General features: G+C 42.0%; 1 protein-coding gene across 1 annotated transcript in view; it reads right to left on the reverse strand.

The window, feature by feature from the left end:
- Positions 1-1,412: 1,412 nt before the first annotated feature.
- Positions 1,413-20,383, reverse strand: part of KCNK9 (potassium two pore domain channel subfamily K member 9) — a gene marked incomplete at both ends in the record, with an annotated part of 79,472 nt that continues 60,501 nt past the window's right edge. The window contains one exon of the mRNA XM_082752474.1: positions 1,413-2,254. Within this exon, the coding sequence (XP_082608600.1) occupies positions 1,413-2,254 (842 nt within the window). The remainder of the gene's footprint in view (positions 2,255-20,383) is intronic.

Below are 20,383 nucleotides of genomic sequence, written 5' to 3' on the forward strand. Positions count from 1 at the left end.
TCCAGATGAACAACCGAGCAAAGGACAATTTCCAAGGAACAACTCTACAACTTGGTCTCAACATCGTCTACTACAGCTTGCCAATGCAATCACTCCCAATGTTACCCTCTAAACACTGGAGTAAAACTGCTTTTGCCCATTACTGCTAAATGCATTTTGCCTTTCTGCCTAGCAAAAAAGCAATATCACATCTAATCTCACAAGTTCCCAGTGAGCCAAACACAAGATACTGTCCCTTGAATTCTTCCTGAGACCAACAAAGGCTTTCCATTATTTACAAATCAAAAGCATTTAGAGACAATCATCTTTATTTTTTTTATTTAAAACAAGGAATGCCCTGTCACTATTATATAAGAAAAAATATACATCCACCTATTTATACCCATCCTAATCCAAGCATTCAAAAAAATATATAATTCCTATTCATGCAGGTAATTACTGCACAATAAAATAATAATAAAATAATAATATTTTTTATAAATAAAATAAAAACAACAAAATACACTCTGTAGTTCCAACAATTCTCCCAATTGATCTTAAAAAAAAATCCACTTGCAAATTGTTGGAACAGTTTCAAATGATGAAAGTAAATATAGTTAAATCAACAGGATTACTTGCTTTTGATTATTAATTCCATTGCTAGTTTTTCTTGTGTTTTTATTATGCATACCAGTTTTACAAAGTGCATGCTTTATTTTATTTTTTTTTTTTTTAATTTTGAACTGGCAAGCTAAAATGATCCATCGTTTCCTGCCTTTTTGTAATGTTAATACAATCTAAAATCTAGCATTAAAAAAATTTATCATGATACACCTGGTATATTGACTGCTTATGGCGCATGCTTGTCTTGGCAAAAAAGGAAACAAATTGGCTCCCCTCCCCACCTCCCCATTCTTTTTGGAAGCAATCTAAAAAGTTAAAAGCAGGCTGGAACACAATTGCCTCAAGGGAAAAAAAAATAATACCTGATGCTTTAATTTTGTCACATGGCACTAGTTGTGGAATTGCACGCGCACACACCCACCCACACGCACCCAACACGCACGCAAGCACGCACGCTGCAACCTGCTCGTGAGGAAAATAGTTTATTAGGTCAGGAGTGCCAGTGGCACATGAAGGCTCCCAGCTGTGTGTGCAACTTTGGATTTGGTACCAACTTCACGTCACCTTGAATCCTCTGACATCCACCGAGGGGGTAATGTAAGGCATACTTTGCTGGAACAGTAATAATCCATGCTTCATGCTCAAGAGCTGAGTCTCAGAGGAGGACTGGCTTTCTCTACTCCCTTCGGCCTCGCTCCGTCTCACTCAAGGAAAACAACAAAACAAACAAACAAACAAAAAAACATAACAAAATAAAACAACAGAGAAGAACTGGGGAAAACAAGGAAAGCAAAAGAAGACAAATCACTTTAAATGGACTTTCGCCTTCTCATCAGCCTGTGGTTATCTGTAAAGCTGTGCAACCCAGGTGAGATGGAGCTGACAGGAGATGGGAAAAGGCTGTTTTTTAATGTGCTTGGCGAGATCTCCTCTATCTTGTAAGAGATGGAGTGAAAGTACTGGGGGTTCAGCTTCGAGCTGAACGAATTTTGGTGGGACACCACCCGGCTGGTGTACTCGTGGGACCTGTAACACATGCAGGAACAAACTGACTGAAGGTCTGTTACTTCGGCCTTGTACCGCGGCCGACCATGCTGGGAGTCCTCTTGGATGTGGATAATCATGCTGTTGCGGTTCCCTGCCAGGGACGCCCGTTCCTCGGCATCCCGCCTCTCGTCCTCGCTGTTCATGGTTAAGAACCTGAGAACAACCAGATTTAGAAATGCCCCAATGACTGTCAACCCCACTAGAATGTACATAAAGCTAAAAGCCACGTAGAGAGGCTTCTTTTGAAGGGCCCCTTTGGTCTGCAGGGCCACATAGTCTCCAAAACCTATCGTAGTCAATGTTATAAAGCAGTAATAGTAAGCATGGAAAAAGCTCCATTCCTCATACTGGGAAAAGGCTGCTGCTCCAATGCAGAGTGTCCCCATGCAGGAGAAGAAACCCACAGTGACCATGTTTTCCATGGAGACCTCAGTGCTCCTCATCCCACAGCACTTTTTGATGCGTTTCAAGAGGTACTTGACGAAGGTGTTCATGCGCTCGCCCAAGCTCTGGAACATGACGAGTGTCAGTGGGATCCCCAGGACGGCGTAGAACATGCAAAAGGCCTTCCCCGCGTCCGTTCCTGGGGCAGCATGTCCATAACCTGGGAGGGGGAACGAAAAGACAGGAGAATCAGCAAGGCAGGTGGTTACCACAGCTCCCTTCCCACACAGGCCACGTGAATCGCAGTGACTCCAGAGCTGTGGCCAGATCCAAGGCTCCAGTGGCTACAAGGACATCGCGGTCACAGGATCTTCCTATCTCCTTGCTCACATCCTGTATTTGAAGCAAATATGACAGAAAAACTGAATTGTATACGCAGGACTAAGAAAGACAAAAGAACAAGCAATCCATCTTACTTCAAATAGCTGCAAAATCCTAAACATTGCTTTCATTTGCTGAAGAAATGTCATATCCATCATGCATCACTTGAGGTATTGAAAACTTTGCAAATAGGTGGCCTCCTCCACAACATTTTTGAGAGGAGTTGGTATAGCCCTATCCCAAAACCAGAGTACACTGATGACATCTAAATTCCGTGTCTGCTAGCAATAAGGAGTTAATGACATCCACAGAAACACTGATCAATGGAAGTCTTTTTAAAATTGTCTTCTTTACAGAACAAACCTTTCCTATAGGCACCCTTCTGAAAGCCACTCACTGCTGGAACACCATGGGATTTTAGGGGGTTTAATACCTGCTGCAACTTTAATTACCAAAGAGTAAAGAACTTACCAGCTTCTCTTACAGTTTTACAGCTTTTTCAGCCAGGCTAGGAAAGACACTTTTGCCATGATGCTAAACTAATCCAGGACAGAGGATGTAGCATGTTTCACAGCATAGCTTACAGAAAGTAAAATCACAGCTAAACCTTCACTCTAAATCAAACAGCAAATGTAGAGGTTTCTATTTCAAAATGTTAATTTCAATTTTTCACATCACATTGCCTTAGAAATCTACATTTCTTACAGCTAAGATTGCAAGTGACAGTACCAAAGTCTCCAAAATAGGATGTCTGCAAGTAGCCTGGCCGTGATACACATTCACCATGTGGGTAGCACTTTCTAGGTTCCCATTAAAGTCAATGAATAGAAATCTGAACTTCTCAAGTGCAGTACATCCCATCTACACCTAGATATCTAAAACAGGTCACTAAGTTATTCTCAGGAGCCACATATTTCTCTGCAGTGATTATAACAGAAATCTCAGGACTGACCTCAGTTCAAGATTAATATGCATAAATCTAGGTATCTACATGTGTGCTAGGTGTCCAAGCTCCCTTTATAGTACACAAAGATTTAATGAAAACAGGCAGCAGCGAGTTATTTAACTGCCATTCCAGCATCTGTCTACCTTATGCTGAGCTGAAATGACAGTACTGGCTGCTCCATTGACTGACTGAATATCTGCTGACTACGGAAGAATTTAGACATCTACTGCACAGGTAGACAACTACATGGAAACAGCCAAATGTGGGCACCACTCTGTGAAGACCATTCCCCTCCTGCTGCCCCAGCCCTGTACATCACTGCTAGACTCGAGTTATGGACCTGCTGCTCTGAAGCTGCCAAATCCTTTTTTTGAACCCCTTGACACTACCTACCTCCCCGACCTCCTGCAGCAACAGACTCCAGAAGTGTACTCTCTTCTGTGTAAGAAAGTATTTTTTAATTTTAAGCAGATCTCCTTGTTCCAGCTAGTGCCCCATTGTCCCACAGTCTGATAACTTCAGCTAACCCCAGCTGTATCCCTGACCTCAGTTTTCGCCTGTCTGAAGTTGAGGTGCAGAGACCAGAACTCCACAAAACCCTCAGGACGTGGGCACACCACAAAGTCTACAGTTTTGCTAGAACACTATACAACCTTCAAAAAGAAAAGCAAAAACAAGACAAAGAAAATAAGATGAATGAACCAGCAAGAATGCCCTCCAAAAAAACGTACTTACTTCCTTAGCTCAGATGTTAGCTGTTGGCAAATGGATAGGATGTAGGCACTAGTTTGAAAAGGAAATACATAAATCAAAAAAGGAAGTTATTTGCAGGTTACAAAACAAATAGATTCACCTGTTCTATTGAGGAAGGTACCCTGTTTATTACAAAAAAAAAAAAAAAAAAGGCAGTTTCCAAATTACCTGCATGGGAAAGTGTCTTCCATAGACTGATGCTGGATTTGTTCCACCTGACTGTCCCTCAATAAAGGCTATAATTGCCTCTCATTACTAAGATCAGCTTTTGAACTACAGGGGTGTTAATTAAACCAGGGACATCTTCCCATTTTATAGCTTTAGTTACAGCTGATAAAGAGAAGGAAAGTTTCAGAAAATGTGATTTTCCAGATGGTTACAGAGATGGCAGTTGGTGGAAACAGCTTTCACTTTGGGTTCTAAAGAAAAGGGCTGGGGTGAAAAAAGACTTCTTTTGATATCATTATATCCCTCTCACTAAAGATATCGACAGAGACAGTTTAGGGAGATTATAAAACATTAATATTATATGCTTAGACACTATCTCACAATTGAATTTCTAAGATTCGTCACAGACTTTGTAATTAACTCAAACTCAGTTCTCATGAGATAGGAATATACTCACATCCCTGTTTTACAGATAGCAAAGCAGAGACACAGGCAGGTTATAATTTTTCTCTACTAAGTAGACAAAAAATCCAGAAATTCAAATATCTGTTCTGCCCCGTGTCATACTCAGTTACCATAATATCAGGTACATGCCTTTTACCATATTTCGACCATGAAGCTGGGGAATAGAAAGAACTTTATTCATAAAGCTGGAATAAGGCCTTGCAAATAGATTCATGTATAGGGAATCAGAGAAATATATCTCTCCAGTGCAATGCAGCTTTATGGAACCTTATTCATTGCCTTCAGCAAAAATGAAGGGTTTCAAAATACACAAAGACAGAGTAAATTCTCCTTTAATTTAGCCATACAAAATCTGTCCAGTAATACACAGAACAATATATGAAAAGGATATAATAATCTCCACCAGGGCATGCTCTCTGAAATTCAGTAAATCTCAAATTTAAAACAAAACCTGTCTTCTTAACATCAGAAAGGACCTCTGGGAAAAATGAGAAGGTCAATAATTGCCACAAGAAGAGGGGCAGAGAGAATCATTAAGCCTGGAAAATAGCCTTCCACAGTGCATAAGGTCAGCCTCCAAGTAGTTGGGTTTTACTTGTGTCAAGGAAAGGCAGAAGCAAAAGTAACTGCTTTGGTAGCAGACTTCAGCCTCCAAACTTCAACCTAACTTCCTCTGCACGAATGTCACTGCCCTTTGCCTGAGTATAAAAAGACAGCTCCATATGAACCGTAACAGGTGGGAGACATAAAGAGAAATACAGAGGTTAAACATGACATTTGTATTTCTCACTCTTTGGTGACTAAGAAGGAAGACCAAACAGAAGTCCTTTAAAAGTAGGTAAAGCAAATGCATCCCCTAGCAAGCCAAGAGATTGAAATAACAGGAAGAAGTGTATATGTAGAGCTTTAAATTGAGTCACCCCTAGGTAAACACTACCTATACTACTCTAGTGCTCTATCCAGTTTGCTCAGGTCCCACAATACAATATTATGACCACAGCAGGCAGATTTGTCCTATATTCAATGAGATATCATTTGAATGGTCAATGACAGTCTAAATAACTTTCACCTTGATTGGAAATGATGTCATGAGTAGTCTCTTTCTCTTTTATAATCTCTCTCAGTTGCTTTGACTTTCAAGACAGAACTCATCTGGTTTGGCATGAAGACGAATCGTTTGGCATGAAGAAATGTCATGCCTCAGAGTGTTATTCCAATTCTGGAGTACAGAGCACCAATCCACCACAATTATAGGAGAGCTGTGCTACAGACACAGAACTGCAGGAAGGTGTGGGCAAGAGAGTCAAAGGATAAGAGCATGATATGATTTCACTGGTTTTAGTAATGCATAATGTATTTCTCTCCCATGAGCTTGGGCTTTCCCCCTTGAACCTATATAAACTTTCAGCACCTGCAGCACCCTGTAGCAAGAAAGTCCATAGATAAACCATATCATCTTTTTAAAAATCACCATCACTTCTTGATTTCTCTCATGTAGCTGTAGTTATTTTTATAACTTCTCTCCCACTACTATCCCTTGAAGCCTGATCTCCCCTATGGAAGAGAGCAGGAACAGTCATTCCCTCCTAACCTTCTTTGTGCCACTCATGATTTTATGGAACTTCTCAACACAAACGCCATGCCTTGCTAGCTTGTGCTCAGGCACTAAGCAAATATCTCTGGCACTGTACAGCCTCATGTGGGCTGACCAGCTTGCTAAGATCTACATCAGTGATCTTTGCACCACGCTCAGCTGCAGGGTATAGACAGGCCCCTAAAGTCTGTCTTGTCCTCCAACACAAATTCTCTTCAATAACACTTTGCTTCTAGAGTGAAAAGGGTCTGCAATGCCATGCTATTGCAATGATGCAGGCCACCCAGAATAAGTGAATACATAACAAAGATAACGCATTAGCAGGAAAAATCCTGAATATTTTCAGTATGTTGCATTTACACAGTAACCATTTCTAAAACTGCAAAGTGATTCCTACACTGGAAAAAGGGACGTTTTCCAGCACCAACCCATGATTATCCATGATGTTAAATAGGCTTTAGCCTGATTTAACATCATGGCTTTAGCCTGGACTAGCCATTACTGTCCAGGCAATGCCCATGCCTTGTGTACCCATGGAGGTTAACTCTACACAGGGACCACTGCAGCCAAGTACCACTCCGAAGCTGTAGAGGTGTTCAGCTCTTCCTGGCACTCTCCATGCCATAAGGTTTAGATGTCTTGAATCTTGAAGCAACATTGTGTTCTTCATGAGGGACATTTTATTTCTTTCTGGAGTAGGTTTTTCCATTTGTTCATCTACGCATCATTCATCCCCATGACAGACATTTGGGCCTGGTTGTCTTTGTCAACAGCCTCCAGAAAGAAATGAACTACTCCATCCCCATGACTCAATCCTTTCTTACTCATGCTGGCAGCAACTCTGGGCGTGAGATAACAAAAAAAAAAAAAAAAAGGATTATGGCACCCGTTCCTCAGATGGGCAAGCACAATTCAGATGAAAACATCTTCCTGATGTCACACGTTCACTTCATAAGTTTGTCTATGTCAGGGAAACTACCACGGAAAAGAGTCTGGCTTTTTGCTGGATTTGGTGCTTGTGCTTTCAGTGGGGAGAAGAAACAAGACTGTCTTCATGCTATGGTAGGAACTGAGGAGATATTTCACCTAACTAACTGGTACTTACTAGTAACTCTTTTTCTAGGACAAAGACATTCTCCTGCAAGGAAATGGAGAGCAAATCACTGATTCCGTTGTACCCGCATGAAAGCTGCTGTGTTACAAGCACCATCCTCCTGGAACATAAGCACCACTGCCTGCTCCCTCTTCCTTCTCCCACATATCTGGGCTCTCCCTGAATCCTGCTGCATTTCTCCCTGAACATCTCCAGGATCCCCTTTCTCTTTCTCTCCCTTTTCAGTCAATCTCACTGCTGCACAGCATTCCCTTTCCATCCTACCCAAAAGACAGTCTCTGATGTCAGGTCAAAGCATAATGCATGGCTCCCTACAGGTACACAGGCCAGTATGGGATGATATCATCCTGTGCTGCAAAGATATGGACGTCGTGTGGGAGGAGATAGGATGTGCTAACCCCAGGTGCAACCTAAAATCTGAAATCCGTCAGCAAGGCTGGCACAGCCTTTCACCTCGGCTCACCTCTGTTGTGTTATGACTGTTTCCATGTCCTGGCTGCAGAGCTAAGGCCATGCCACCTTGGAAGTTACACACACTACTTTACATTGCATTGAGACCTACAGAAGATCTATTCTGGGTATCCAAGGACTCAGTAGGCTTCTCTTGTTTTATTCTCCCCACCACGAGCACAGATGTTCTTTCTTGTTGATCTTGGAAGCAAACTTTCAAAATGTTCAGGGAAGACAGCTTCAAAAGCAGCTCTGACTGGATAGGCAGGCACACAACACACACACAGTGTCCAGGAAGGGAATGAGGAGGAGGAGAAATGTTTTTGCTGTGTTTTCTGGTGCCTGGCAGGTCAGGGGGCAGCTGAAACTGTTCTTTTCGTGGGTGGGAGGCCAGCCCTGACCCATGTGCATCAAAAGTCGGGACAGATGACTGCCTCAACATCCCTGAACTCTTGCAGAAATGATGGAGCAACAACTAAGGCCATCAGCTGGGACAGCTTTCTGGGTAGTCCTCCTGTGGGTGTAGCTTAGGAGACAAAATGTTTCTCAGACTATCTTAAATTATAGTAGTCGAAAAGCTGCAACCTAGTTTTGTGAAACACAGCCACGTATTGCCATGCTCATTTTGGATTCAGGGCAGGACTTGGGACTTCAGGGTTGGCAGGGTTGAGCTGGGGATCACACGCTTTGCAGTCAGGCATGCCCTGTAAGAAGGTACCCTTGTTGAAAGGCATTCTCTTGGATTCTTAGAGGGTCAAGGCAAATAACGTGTCCCAGTCTCAGTAAGGCACCCCTTACAGAACACAGCTCCACCCTTTTCAGAGCTTCTGCCTGCTGGGGAAGCAGATTTGGTCACATTTGTCCCTCACAGATATCCACTGTGAGAACAGACAAGCCGACAAGTTTAAACCAAGCCATAGGAAACTTTTATTTTTCTAAACAGCACTGGTTTAATCCACATTGCTTGATAATGATGAGCTACCTATATCTACTTCTCTGCCCATCTGTCTTTCCTTCCCAATAGCTTTGAAGCTGCTCATCAATTTCCACCACTTACAAGAAGCTGTAATGTGAACTTGATAGTAATCTGTTCTGTTGGGCATGCCATCTGGCCAATCTGTGAATACACACAAAAGGTACAAAAACCCAACACACACATGCAAACTCTGCTGCAATGTGATCAGCTCCCTGTCTGGCCAGTTAGAGGAAAGAAGAAGGAGCTTATATGTCTCCATCATCTTATAAGATACCTTGTGATGTGATACCTATCTGCCTGCAATGATAAGGATATAGATAAGGGTTCAAGAAAAGGAGGGTTAAGTTTGGGGGGGTTGGACCTGATGATCTCTTGAGGTCCCCTCCAATCCCTACAATTCTGTGATTCTGTGAAAACCGGGGAATTATATTAGAGTTCACAAGAAACCAGGCTTAACTAGTTCTGGTGCTCAGAAAAAGGTAAAACTTGAAAAATGTTGCTGAAAAAAAAAAAAAAAAAACAAACCACAATGAAGTACTTGAGAATTCTGCACTTGATTGGTTTTGATGTTCTTCTTTTTCTTTTGCATGTAAAACTTTTCCTTTTGTACGTGTGTATAAAATTTATACTTTAAAGGGTTTCACTAAAAAAAAATGTTCAGTAAATGAATGAAAGTGGGTATTTTCAACCAGCTACACGAAGCCACCAACAATCTTCCTGCTCATCTGTATGCTGTAGACACAAAGACCTCTTCATCTGAAACCTCCTCTTGCTGAACTTGGACAACTTTTACTGCTCAGACAAGAGCAGAATAGACTGGGACAGATTTGGCAGTGATTTGGGCCATGCTTCTGGTACACCATTTCCCAACTCCTTCCAAAACCAACAGCAACTCTGTTCTGGATTTCCATCTGGTTAACAGTGGACGGTTCTTCCCACTGCAGCTGAACCTGGCCAGTTTTCTGGGGAGATCAACAGCAGTATATTTTGGCAGCCAGAGAGACCAGGAGGAGAGCATTCGTGCATCACAGGGACTCAGACAGACTTAACAGCCAGCATGCTGGATTCTCATAACAGCAAGAAAAACAAACTTCCAAAGTCAAGGACAGGAAGGTTGACAGTGACTCTTTGGGTTCATATGTCTTGGGAGCTTTGTGGTAAGTACCAAATGATCAGGCTCTCCGGAGCTTGCACACCACCAGCTCAGCATAAAACTTTTGTATCTGGACCAGAGTGTGTTTTATATCTGTTTGGTGCTGAGATACGTGACTGCACAAAGCCCCGTAGCATTTCTGAGTCAACATTTTCCCACTCAGCTCATGCTCTCTATTTCTGACTACCCCTGCATGCCTTTTCTCCACATCCTTCTCTCCATTTTGTTCTCTGAAACAGTCTGAGGATTGACCCGAGGCTCACATCACATCTAGTCCCAAGACAAATCATGCCCAGAACAAGATCTCAATCTGAACAGAATCGTAGCAACGACTAGGAAGAGACTTATCAGGTCATGTTATCCATTCCCGAGGGCCAGCATATGATTGTTCCCTACAATATGTTCTCCAGGGCTTTGTCCAGTTTTGTTTAAATGATTGAAATAACAAGGTTTCTGCTCTCTCCCTTAGGAAATTATTCCCCTGTCTAACAGATCCAGCTATTAAGGTTTTTTGATATACGGCCTGTATTTTTCTATGCCATCTTTTATCACAGCATTCTTTTATCGCCCTCATTCCAACACACCCCATTTCTTCCTGTCGTTATTCACTCCTTTATGCTTCTTGGAGACAGTCACAGCTTCATCCCTTAGCCAATATTAGCTACAAACAGAGTTGTCTGGGGCAGTGTCCTGCAGCAAGGAAGACAATGGATGTTTTACAACATACACCTGGGTTCAGATTTTGAACATCTCTTTAGAAGCAGCTCCTTATGTGGCCATTTTACACTTCTTTGTGATTCCTCCTGTTCTCCAGAAACTTTCAAGATCTCAATGCCAGCATTGTGTGCAGTCCTGATAGACACAGGACCACAGTAGCACATTCATCAGTTCCCTGGACTGCCAAATGTCCTCTTTGAGTTTGTAAGACTGGCCACTGTCACTGTAACATAATGACCACCCAACACTACAAACTTTTCCTGCTGCTGTCATTTCTTTAATCCCAAACCCTCCTTCTATTGAACATATGTGAGTGCAATACATATCATTTTTCTTCAGCCTCCTGTATAAATGACCTTATCGAGCAATTTTAATTGTTTTCTGTAATGGTGATTTGGGTTGTTCCCAGTTTGTTGGCAATGGTCTGCGAACTCTCCATGAGGGGAGATGGACAAAGGACTCACCACCTGCAGGTTTGGCAGGATAATCCAAACAGCACTCAGGGTTCGGAAAAATATGTCAGGAAGAAGCACAGGGGCTTGCATCTTAAGAACAGGCCAAAAACAAACAGATTTCTTCTTCATTTTTTTCTGGTGACAAAAAAAAAGGGTCATGAGAAATTTCTGATTTGTCTTTCTTTAGAGGATTAGTACTTTTCAAACTAAAAACATACCAAGTTTGAGCCTTTTCATGGGGTTAAAAAAGAAGTCTCCTTTCAGACCTGCTGAATGCCTGACACCTCTCCCGGTCTGACATCGTCAGGGCTTCAGAAGCTGGATCTCAGCAAAAAAACACTGCTAAATAAATGCTTTCCAAGGCCAAAAAGAAGCAGAATAGCTCAAAACATCAGACACAAATCATTCCTGCCATAGTAATCACCTCCCCAGTACCTGTGATGTCATTATCCACTGCAGCCCACGGAGCTGTTTGCAAATCAGCATGACATCAGTAGCTGTCAGAGCTGGTCTGGTAAAACACAGCGCATCCTGCGAGAGACACGGGGTGGCTCTTAGAGAAGCAGTTTGGCTGTGATTTCACTGCAGCAATCACATTTTGTCTCTATGACTCTCCCCTCCTCTGTGCAATGAAGAGACGTAGAAGAGCACAGGCAGCCTGCCACAAGTTTGCCTTTTTTTGTCTGTTTTTTGTTTGTTTGTTTGTTTTTTCTTTTGTTGTTGTTGTTGTTGTTTTGTTGGTTTTTTTTTTTTGTCATTTTTTGTTTGATTGGTTTTTGGTTTTGTTTTTATTTTGTGCCATGGCTGCTGCAGGTTGTTCCCACGTGGGAGAATAATGGGCTATTTTTCAAACTTTTAGAAAATATGAATAGGCACACGGTATTTTGAGCAGACTGTCCTTTCTGCTGTGAAGGAAATCAGGGCTTCACCCATTCAAAAAGGCAGATAAAGGAAGGGTTAGAGATCCCCACTGTCCCCCCTTGAAAAACAAGCCAACAAATCTGTTAGAAGACACTACTTCTACTAACACGGATAATGTGATATAACCTCTGATCTGGACAAAGTTATACATGTACAAAAATACTTCCAGAGTAGTGTCTGTCTTGGCAAGAGAACAGCTGAGCTTGGTGGAACCACCAATCCTTCTTCCCTCTTTTGCTTTTTATTTTCTGTTCCTTTGTTCCTGGCCATGGTAAGGAACCAGCCAGATGGACACAAGCTTCCTTACTTGTAGACCTTTGGAATGACAGACTTCTTTACATCACTTACAGCATTTATTGTACCCTTCTCTGGAAAAAAAAAAAAATCTCTCAAACACGTATTCTGACTCTGGCTGGCCGCACTTTTGGCCAAGGCTATTTTCCCTGCAGACACTCTCATTTTCCAGCAGCTTTAGTAGCTGAAAGTTGACTTCAGTGATCTGACAGCCAAAGCAAGTGAAGTCCATCATAATTTCCCCCATTACATCACATACAAAACAAGCAGTGATTCAACAAGATATATAAACAGATTTCATCAAAGGGATACATGCATTTTTCTTAATGAAAAAAAGAAAAAAAAAACAAACAAACAAACAAACAAAAACATTTTGTTCAAATGCTTTGGATTGAGTTTATTGTAACCTATATAAGGTTATTTGATTTTTTCTTTTATTCCCAAAACAGACTTCTGTTTGAGAATACAAGTGAAAAGAGATGTCTCAATTTTCTTCTACAAATTTTAAGTGTGTTCTTTTGATCAACTTTGAGAAACTGCAATAATTCAACCAAAACACTTCTGTGAAGGAAAAAGTTCAATTCTTATTGACAAAGCATTTTTGCAATATGATACCAAAAAAGTTAATGGAAATATACTTCCCAACTCTACCATCCTATTCAGTTTTCCATTGACCCAGTACTAACTTTGAGGTTCATGTATCCTTGTACTTTGAAGATAGAAGGGCTGAGCTAAAATGTGAACGTCAAAGTTTTGCAGCATTGTTTGGGTTTGGCTACATGAAGATCTTCTACATTGCAATATCAGGGTAATTACACTGCTGCAGCTATCCTGGTCTAACCTAACTCCCTAGGTTGGCACTTTTATATGAAGTCACTTCATCTTTTTTTTTCTTTTTTTTTTTTTCTTTTTTTTTTTCTTCTCCTTTTTTTTCCTAATAGCAACATTTAACTCAACTAAGCAAGCACATACAAGGAGTGTAGACTGCTGGACCAAGATGAAAACAGAGGCATTTCTCATGGGATTCTGTCCCAGCCAGCAGAAAGTAAGAGCAATCAGGTGTTTTGGAAACTTGAGACCAAGAGATACTAAACCCAGAACTTTCTTTCACATACAGTGAAAATCTCCTTCCTAAACAGATGGAGCTCCACTTCAGCTAGGCGTGTTGACTCCACTAATCAAGCTGTAAGGCTGTCCCTAAACTCATTGCTCTTTCAGATAAAAGTCTTTATTTCCAATCCAAATTTGTTCGTGGTTTGTTCTTGTAAAAATAAAGCCATTAACTTGAATAGCTCTCCTCCTAGTTTGTATTCCCTACTCCCATAGATTAACAGTAGACATATCACAACAGACTTTTTTCCCCCTAGAATGAGTAAACCAGCCTCTGCTAGTGTGTTGCATTAGACAGTTTCACCTTCATAGCATTTTGAGTCTATTCAACTTTAATTCAATTTTTCTTGCACACCTACAGTACAAAACACAGAAATTCTGTGCTCCATTTGTGCAGACTTTGAATAGTATTTCATACAATTTTAGATATGTCTTGGAGATAGCACGGACATGAACTCTGAAATTTGAAAATTGAAAAGTGCTGAATCCTGAGCCTATCTGTCTTTGGATCTCAATACTAAAAATCCATGAGATCTTATTTTGTCTCACAAACTAATATGAATAATATGATGAAAATAGACTAATCTTTCTTGGTGACCATGAACTCACAGTGCTGTAACTCAAGTACACAAGTTTTTTGTTTAACTAAAGACAAGCATTTGAGCTAAGCTCCATGTTCGTGTTAAGCAGACGGATGCTAAGAAGAAACTTTCCGTATACTGCAAGTAAGTCTCCAACAAATGACCCATGAAAAGCAGGATGGGGTTCATGTGCGCTACGGAGTCCTGAAGCTGACAAGCATATAGCAATTAGTTATTCTAAAAGTGGCTCCGTTTAACCTTCTCAACACATTTCCAGTTCCCAGCAAACCTTTTTGCTGAGCTCAGTCAGAGATCTTTCACCTCCCCTTTCATTTCTTTATTGTTTACAGACATCTACCTTTTCCATGTCAGCCCCGATAAGCACACCGAGCAGCAAGATTACAGGAGGCAGTAGACTGAGACACCATTTAATGCACCTGACTAAGCATGATCGGAGCAATCCATCACCTCAGTTTTCTACTCGCAGCCAACAGGAATAGTCAAACCGAGTGGCAAAAAATGCAAAGCCACTTCCATAAACTTTTTCAAATCTGTACCCCTCATCACTTCTCTTTTGCTGGGTTGAAAACAGTTTTCCTACTACATTATTCTAGTATCATAACTATTTTTAATTTTATTTCATCCCTGAAGTCCTGCATGCAATGTAGCTCGAGAAATTATACTGAAAAAGTACTTCACATGATATTTCTGAGCAGTCACAGCCACCATTTGAATAGCTTTTATTTCCGGGAATCTCCATTGTGGTCCAAGAGCCTGGAGTGGCAGGAGCTATAAACGACACAGAATAACATGATACGGCCCCTGACCCTTCACAATTCTCCTCTGACACTAGGAACTACTCTCTGCACTTCCAATATGGGGATACAAGAGAGGGAGAGGGCCTGCTCATGAAGAATAGAGATCAGACCAAGAGTTTGATACCCCCCACAAAAAAAGGTCATGTAATGAGGATTATTAAACTGTTCAGCAAGTGGAAAAACCAAACCAAAACAAACAAACAAACAAAAAACATTAGGAGGATATTTTAAAAATGTTTTGGACAACAGCCTGGTTAGTATCCTCCAGTACCACTCTTGTAGGCATTTAAGTTTTGTTTCAGCTTTAGACCCAAGTTTGGAGCTTGCATAAATATGGAGCAGCCCAGCTGAGGGTCCACTAGAGTTCCTAATACATAATGACTCCTCATTGCACCAGCCATCCCATGCATGCCTTGCATTTCCAGTGTGGTACCAACTCCCATTCCTGTTTGTGAGTGGAGTTACAGACACATGCTCAAGTTTGGGCTCTCAGTAAGGATCTGAGCACGGTTTTGTGGAAGTCAAGTTTCCCCAGCTGCACATTTCCTGGAATCAATATACATAATCAATATCTATTTTTTATTTGCTTGCTTGGTTGCTTTTTAGTCTTGGAAGTAGCAACTGCACTTCCAGACTTGGGACCTCATTTGTTGCTGGGTCTCATTTGCTTTGCAAAACCCTAAGCAGTGTGATGGAGCTGTTGTCACCAGCCTCGAGTGCGCGCAGTGAGGCTGAAGCTGTTTCTGAGTCCTGATGATCTCCTGACTCCTGGCTGTGTTGCAGCAGCAGAATTATAAACCTGGCAGTGTTTTATTTATCTTTGCAGAGGACCAGCCTGAAAGAACCTGTCTCTGGGAGAAGACTCCAGCAAGTATCAGCACATCTGATAGGTAATGAAGTTGCTTTTCTTGCTATGCGGATAGGTGGTACATGGCCTAAGGTCAGAGAAGCTGAAAATACCCTTCAAAAGAAAAAAAAATCTGCTTTGGCTGCACTGCATCTCAGATACTTCTGTATTCACTGCCCTATTTCTCCCATCAGTTTCTTTCTACTTCTTTTCCACATCCTTTCCCTTCTTGTTGGCTATATCCATTCCTCTTCTTAGTTAAGCCATTCTCCTGCCTTTCCTCTACTTGTTTTCACCTGTTGTTGTCCCCTTCTTTTTCCTTCTCCTGTTTCCCTCCTCTCTCTTGCCCACACTCCTCTCTTTCATTCCCATTTACTCCGTTTCTTGACTACTTCAAGCACCTGCCTGCTTAGGCAATGCTCAATAGTTAGGAGAACTTCATAGCCTATAACCGCCCTGCACAATAGTTGTTCTACGACCATAATGGCCAACTATAAGCCATCAGCCTTATCTTTGCAGACAGGATTAATTCTGGCATGATGTATTATAAAATTAGCCATCCTTGGCAAAGCTACTGCCCTTTAGTTTTCACAAGAACACAATTAAATGGCATTTGCACAGTCAAGCTAGAGCAAAGCTAAGAGGAGACAGACATCATGAAGTTATTAGATTAGGAAGTTAAAACAACCACATCTCAGTTAGGTCAAGCATTCGAACACATTATATAACATTTCAGAGGTAATACAGGGAAAATGAAGCTGCTTTTGGGCACTTTCCTCCCTCCCTAGCAAGCCGTGGCGAAGTGTATGTAATAACAGCGAATAACTCAGAGGAAAATCACTACCAGATACTCAGACTTTGGGTTTGCCTAGAAGACAACTTCTACTGCGCCAGCAGAAAGGTTAACTCCATGGGGACTCCAGAGCATGCACACAGTTTGCGGTCTTTCCTAATTAAACACATTCGCACACCTCATAACAAGAGCTGCTCCCTCACCCCAGGGCTGGACCCCCAGCTCATGTAAGTCAGCAGAGTGTCCCAGAGGAGCTATTTTGATTTACATTGGCTAAAAAAACAGTCCCTGATCCTCTGTGCATGCAAGAGAGTGCTAGCATAACTGGTGAGTATCTGGGCTTAAAGAAGCCTTGCTCACAGGTTTTCACTGTTTGAATAGGCACTTGTATATTCATCAATAGCAACTCAAGCTGCACCTTTTCTCCAAATCAGCTTTTTATTCATAGACTGTGCTCTGGAGCTGGTGTCCACAAGCTCCAGCCTGCTGGGGTGATCTCCCGCTGCCACCCATTATATGATTCAAAGGAAACAAAATAAAGCAAATTTGATGAGCATGCCCTACTTTGTCATCATAGAGGTCCCATAAATCACTGAGTTTGACATGATTTTAGAAGAAGTTTATGGAACAGAGCAGTTCAACCCACCAGTTTTCACACAAACTGCGGCATGGTTTTCTCCTCTAAACTGGAAAAATTCAACATTTGTCCAGCCCCCCCAGATAAGCACAGATACTCCACTAGGAAACCAGGAATCCTACTGCAGTTGTCCTTTAGATGAAAGGAGTTATGAGATAGGTAAAGAGGATTTTTTTTTTAGGGTAATATATGTAGTCCCTTGGAGTTTGTCTAGGCCAAGTGTCCCAGGCATTCAAATCATTACAGAGTGATAACACGTTCTCTGCAAACCGGGCTCAACCTCTGATGACCCTCACAAGTTTTACGCACGAATCCTGCTCAACACAGCTCTCTGCCCACCCACAGCCAAAGGAGCAAAGCCCAGGAGCAGACCAGCTTAATTTACTGCTGTTTAAAAACAGATGCTGGCCCTCTATTTATCTCCATCAAGAGAAAAAATACCCAAGCTCCTCAAATGAAAAGCCCTGCAGGATTTTGCCTGCTTGAATGTGGAATGGAGATCTGACAATAAAAAGGACATTTCATTTGTCTTATTAGTGGCTGACTACCGTGGAAGGTGTTCAATCAATTAGACTGATCTCGGACTCCTGAATTATTGATAGCGAGAGCTGGATTACACTCCCAAATGCTTTTAGCTTAATTGCCCGACCCATCATTGCTTCATTTTCCTTTTCTTATGTATATAATTTTTTGTTGTTGTTTCAGATTTTACCTATAGCAGCTTGCCAGTGGCTGACCCTGTTATTTTGCTGCTGTTGCCAGCAGTGCTGGTGCTGGTGCAGGGAGCGAGTGCCGAAGCCTTGCTCAGGCAGTGGTTGTAGGGTGCAGGCAGACAACATCAGGGTGGTGCTAGCATCCCGCACAGACCAAAAGGGACTGGGGAGGAGAACAGCATCTTCCTGCTATGAAGACAAAGTGTGAGGGGTTCAGAAGTGCCCCACTTCCACCCTCCCTTCCTAATCTCTACTTTTTATAGCTCTCAGTCCCTTCCCAGGTCCTTCCCTTCACATTCATGCTCCCCTTTGCGTCGTGTGCCTTTTCTTCCCTCCCCTGCCACCCAGAAATGCAATGCAGCACAGATCTGGAGCTCATCTGGGCCAGTGTACCACCTCCAGCAGCAGCTGAATGGTGCCCAAGTGGCCCTTCTCACCCCACCTCTGGCTGTACCAGCTCCCCTGAAACACGTCTAATTTTCCTCTCCCCACACAACACTTCCCAGCCTCTTCTCATTTCCCCCTCTGACACCCTCTCCCCTATTTTCCAGACTGGACACATCCCTCCCTTCTCCACTTTTAGCAGCGGGCAGTTTGGTGTGAAAATCAGCGGGATTAGGGAACACAAGTAAAACAGTCAAAGAGGGCTGACAGAGATAGCAAGTGTCATCGTGTGCAGGGGTTTTGAGTAATCTTGTGTGCACGCAAGCCCCGAACTGCACTGACCTCGATTGTTTAACTCTCACTGACGTACCAGGACATTAGCAAAGACAGATTCACTGTATTTGAGTGCACTCCATATTTTATGGACTAAGAACATCTTAAATGCCTTTAAAGTGCAGCTCCCTGCGACTCTCTTGCAGGCTAACATGAAGCAGAGAGACAAGCACAAGTGGATTTATAAGGACATGGGAGATGTTTCACAGTGAGAGAGGAGAGAGAAAGAGGGGGAAAAAAAGCAAAATGAGATGGGGAAGGGTCTGAAAAACAGTTGAAATAAGCAGAGAGAAGAGGTGTAAAGGAAATAGGAGGATACAAAAAAAGCAGAAGGAGAGAAGAAGAGAAAGTGAGAAGTAAAGAAAAAGATGAGGAAAAACTTGCTTGTGGAAAATGACAGACAGACAATGTTTGGGAGGACTGGAACTGCTGGTGCCAGCTTTGAAACAGGTTATTTCTGTGATAACAGGAGCATGATACGATCAGCGTTCTGGCTAGAGCACAGTACCAGGGGATACGATCAGAGAGAAATAAAAGCTGGAACAGCAAAACTGCAGTGCAGGTGAATTACACGATACCTTGCAAGGATTTAAAAAAAAAAATAAACAATGGTTATTGCAGGATCCATCTGAATATTTTCTTATTTTCTGGGAAGTTTTTACAGAACTCTGCTGTTGGGTTCGGACAAGACGAGAGATCTCTGGGAAATTATTAGAAAGATAAATAATACTGGGAAATGTGTCATTTTGCAATTTTCTAGATGGCAGTGGAGGATTACTGTTACCAGAAATACTTGTGCTGTGCCCTTCCTTGTTGTAATAGGAAATAGATTTTTTCCCCCTTGAAATAACATCAGAGCCAGCAAGAGGCAATTTTAGACTTGGTTGAGACGAACAGTGAGGACACTATGGAAAAGTGTTTGCTCAAGTGTTGACTGGTAGTGTTTAAATCACAAAGTATAAGCAACAGCAGGTAGCCAAGTCGTTAATTTCCAAAAGGCAACAGTGAAAAATTAAAGGGATTAGGGAGTGAGTCACTTGGTATGAAGAGCACAGGGATTATAAAAAAGAGGCTCGAAATTTCTCCATGACAAGTGCACAAATACCAGGATTAGATTACAATAATGCTTATTGCAATCAATCTCACCACGTATTGCAAGATTACGTTAATCCTCAGTGCAAGGAAAGGTTTGACAGGAGCATTCAAGAGGAACGGGAAAAGGAGAAGCCAACAAATCCATGTCTGCTAAGTTGCCATGTGGAGGGTTGAGAACTGCCTAATGAACATTAAAGCAATCAGGAAAGGGGTTGGGGAATGTATGAGGAAAAAAGGAAGATAGGGTAAAAAGGAAGATCATTGCTTTGGTTTTCAGCAAAAAGGAGGTTACTTGATACTTGGGCAACAGAGATCAGGAATGGGGATAGAGGACAGATAACAATAACTTCCCACATCCTCCAATGTAGGAACTGAATATCCTTGTATCAGAATTACTGTAACCAAATAGATAAAGGTTTAAGAGAGGAGGGAAGGAGGGTGAGGAGGGAAGAAGAGAGAGGAGGGAAGGAGAGAGAAGAGAAAAGGAGAGAGAGTAGGGAAGGAGATAAAATATTTAATTAATTACAGGTCTGTTTCTTATTGCACTCCAGTGGGATAATATGCCCTACATAGGGAATTCCTGGTGCAAATGAGCAAGCTAAAGGATTAAACAGCAGTGCCAACACATTGTGTGGAGAGGCAGATAGCTGG

The sequence above is a fragment of the Aythya marila genome, assembly GCF_965140915.1.
Source record: "Aythya marila genome assembly, chromosome: 2".
NCBI lineage: Eukaryota > Metazoa > Chordata > Aves > Anseriformes > Anatidae > Aythya > Aythya marila.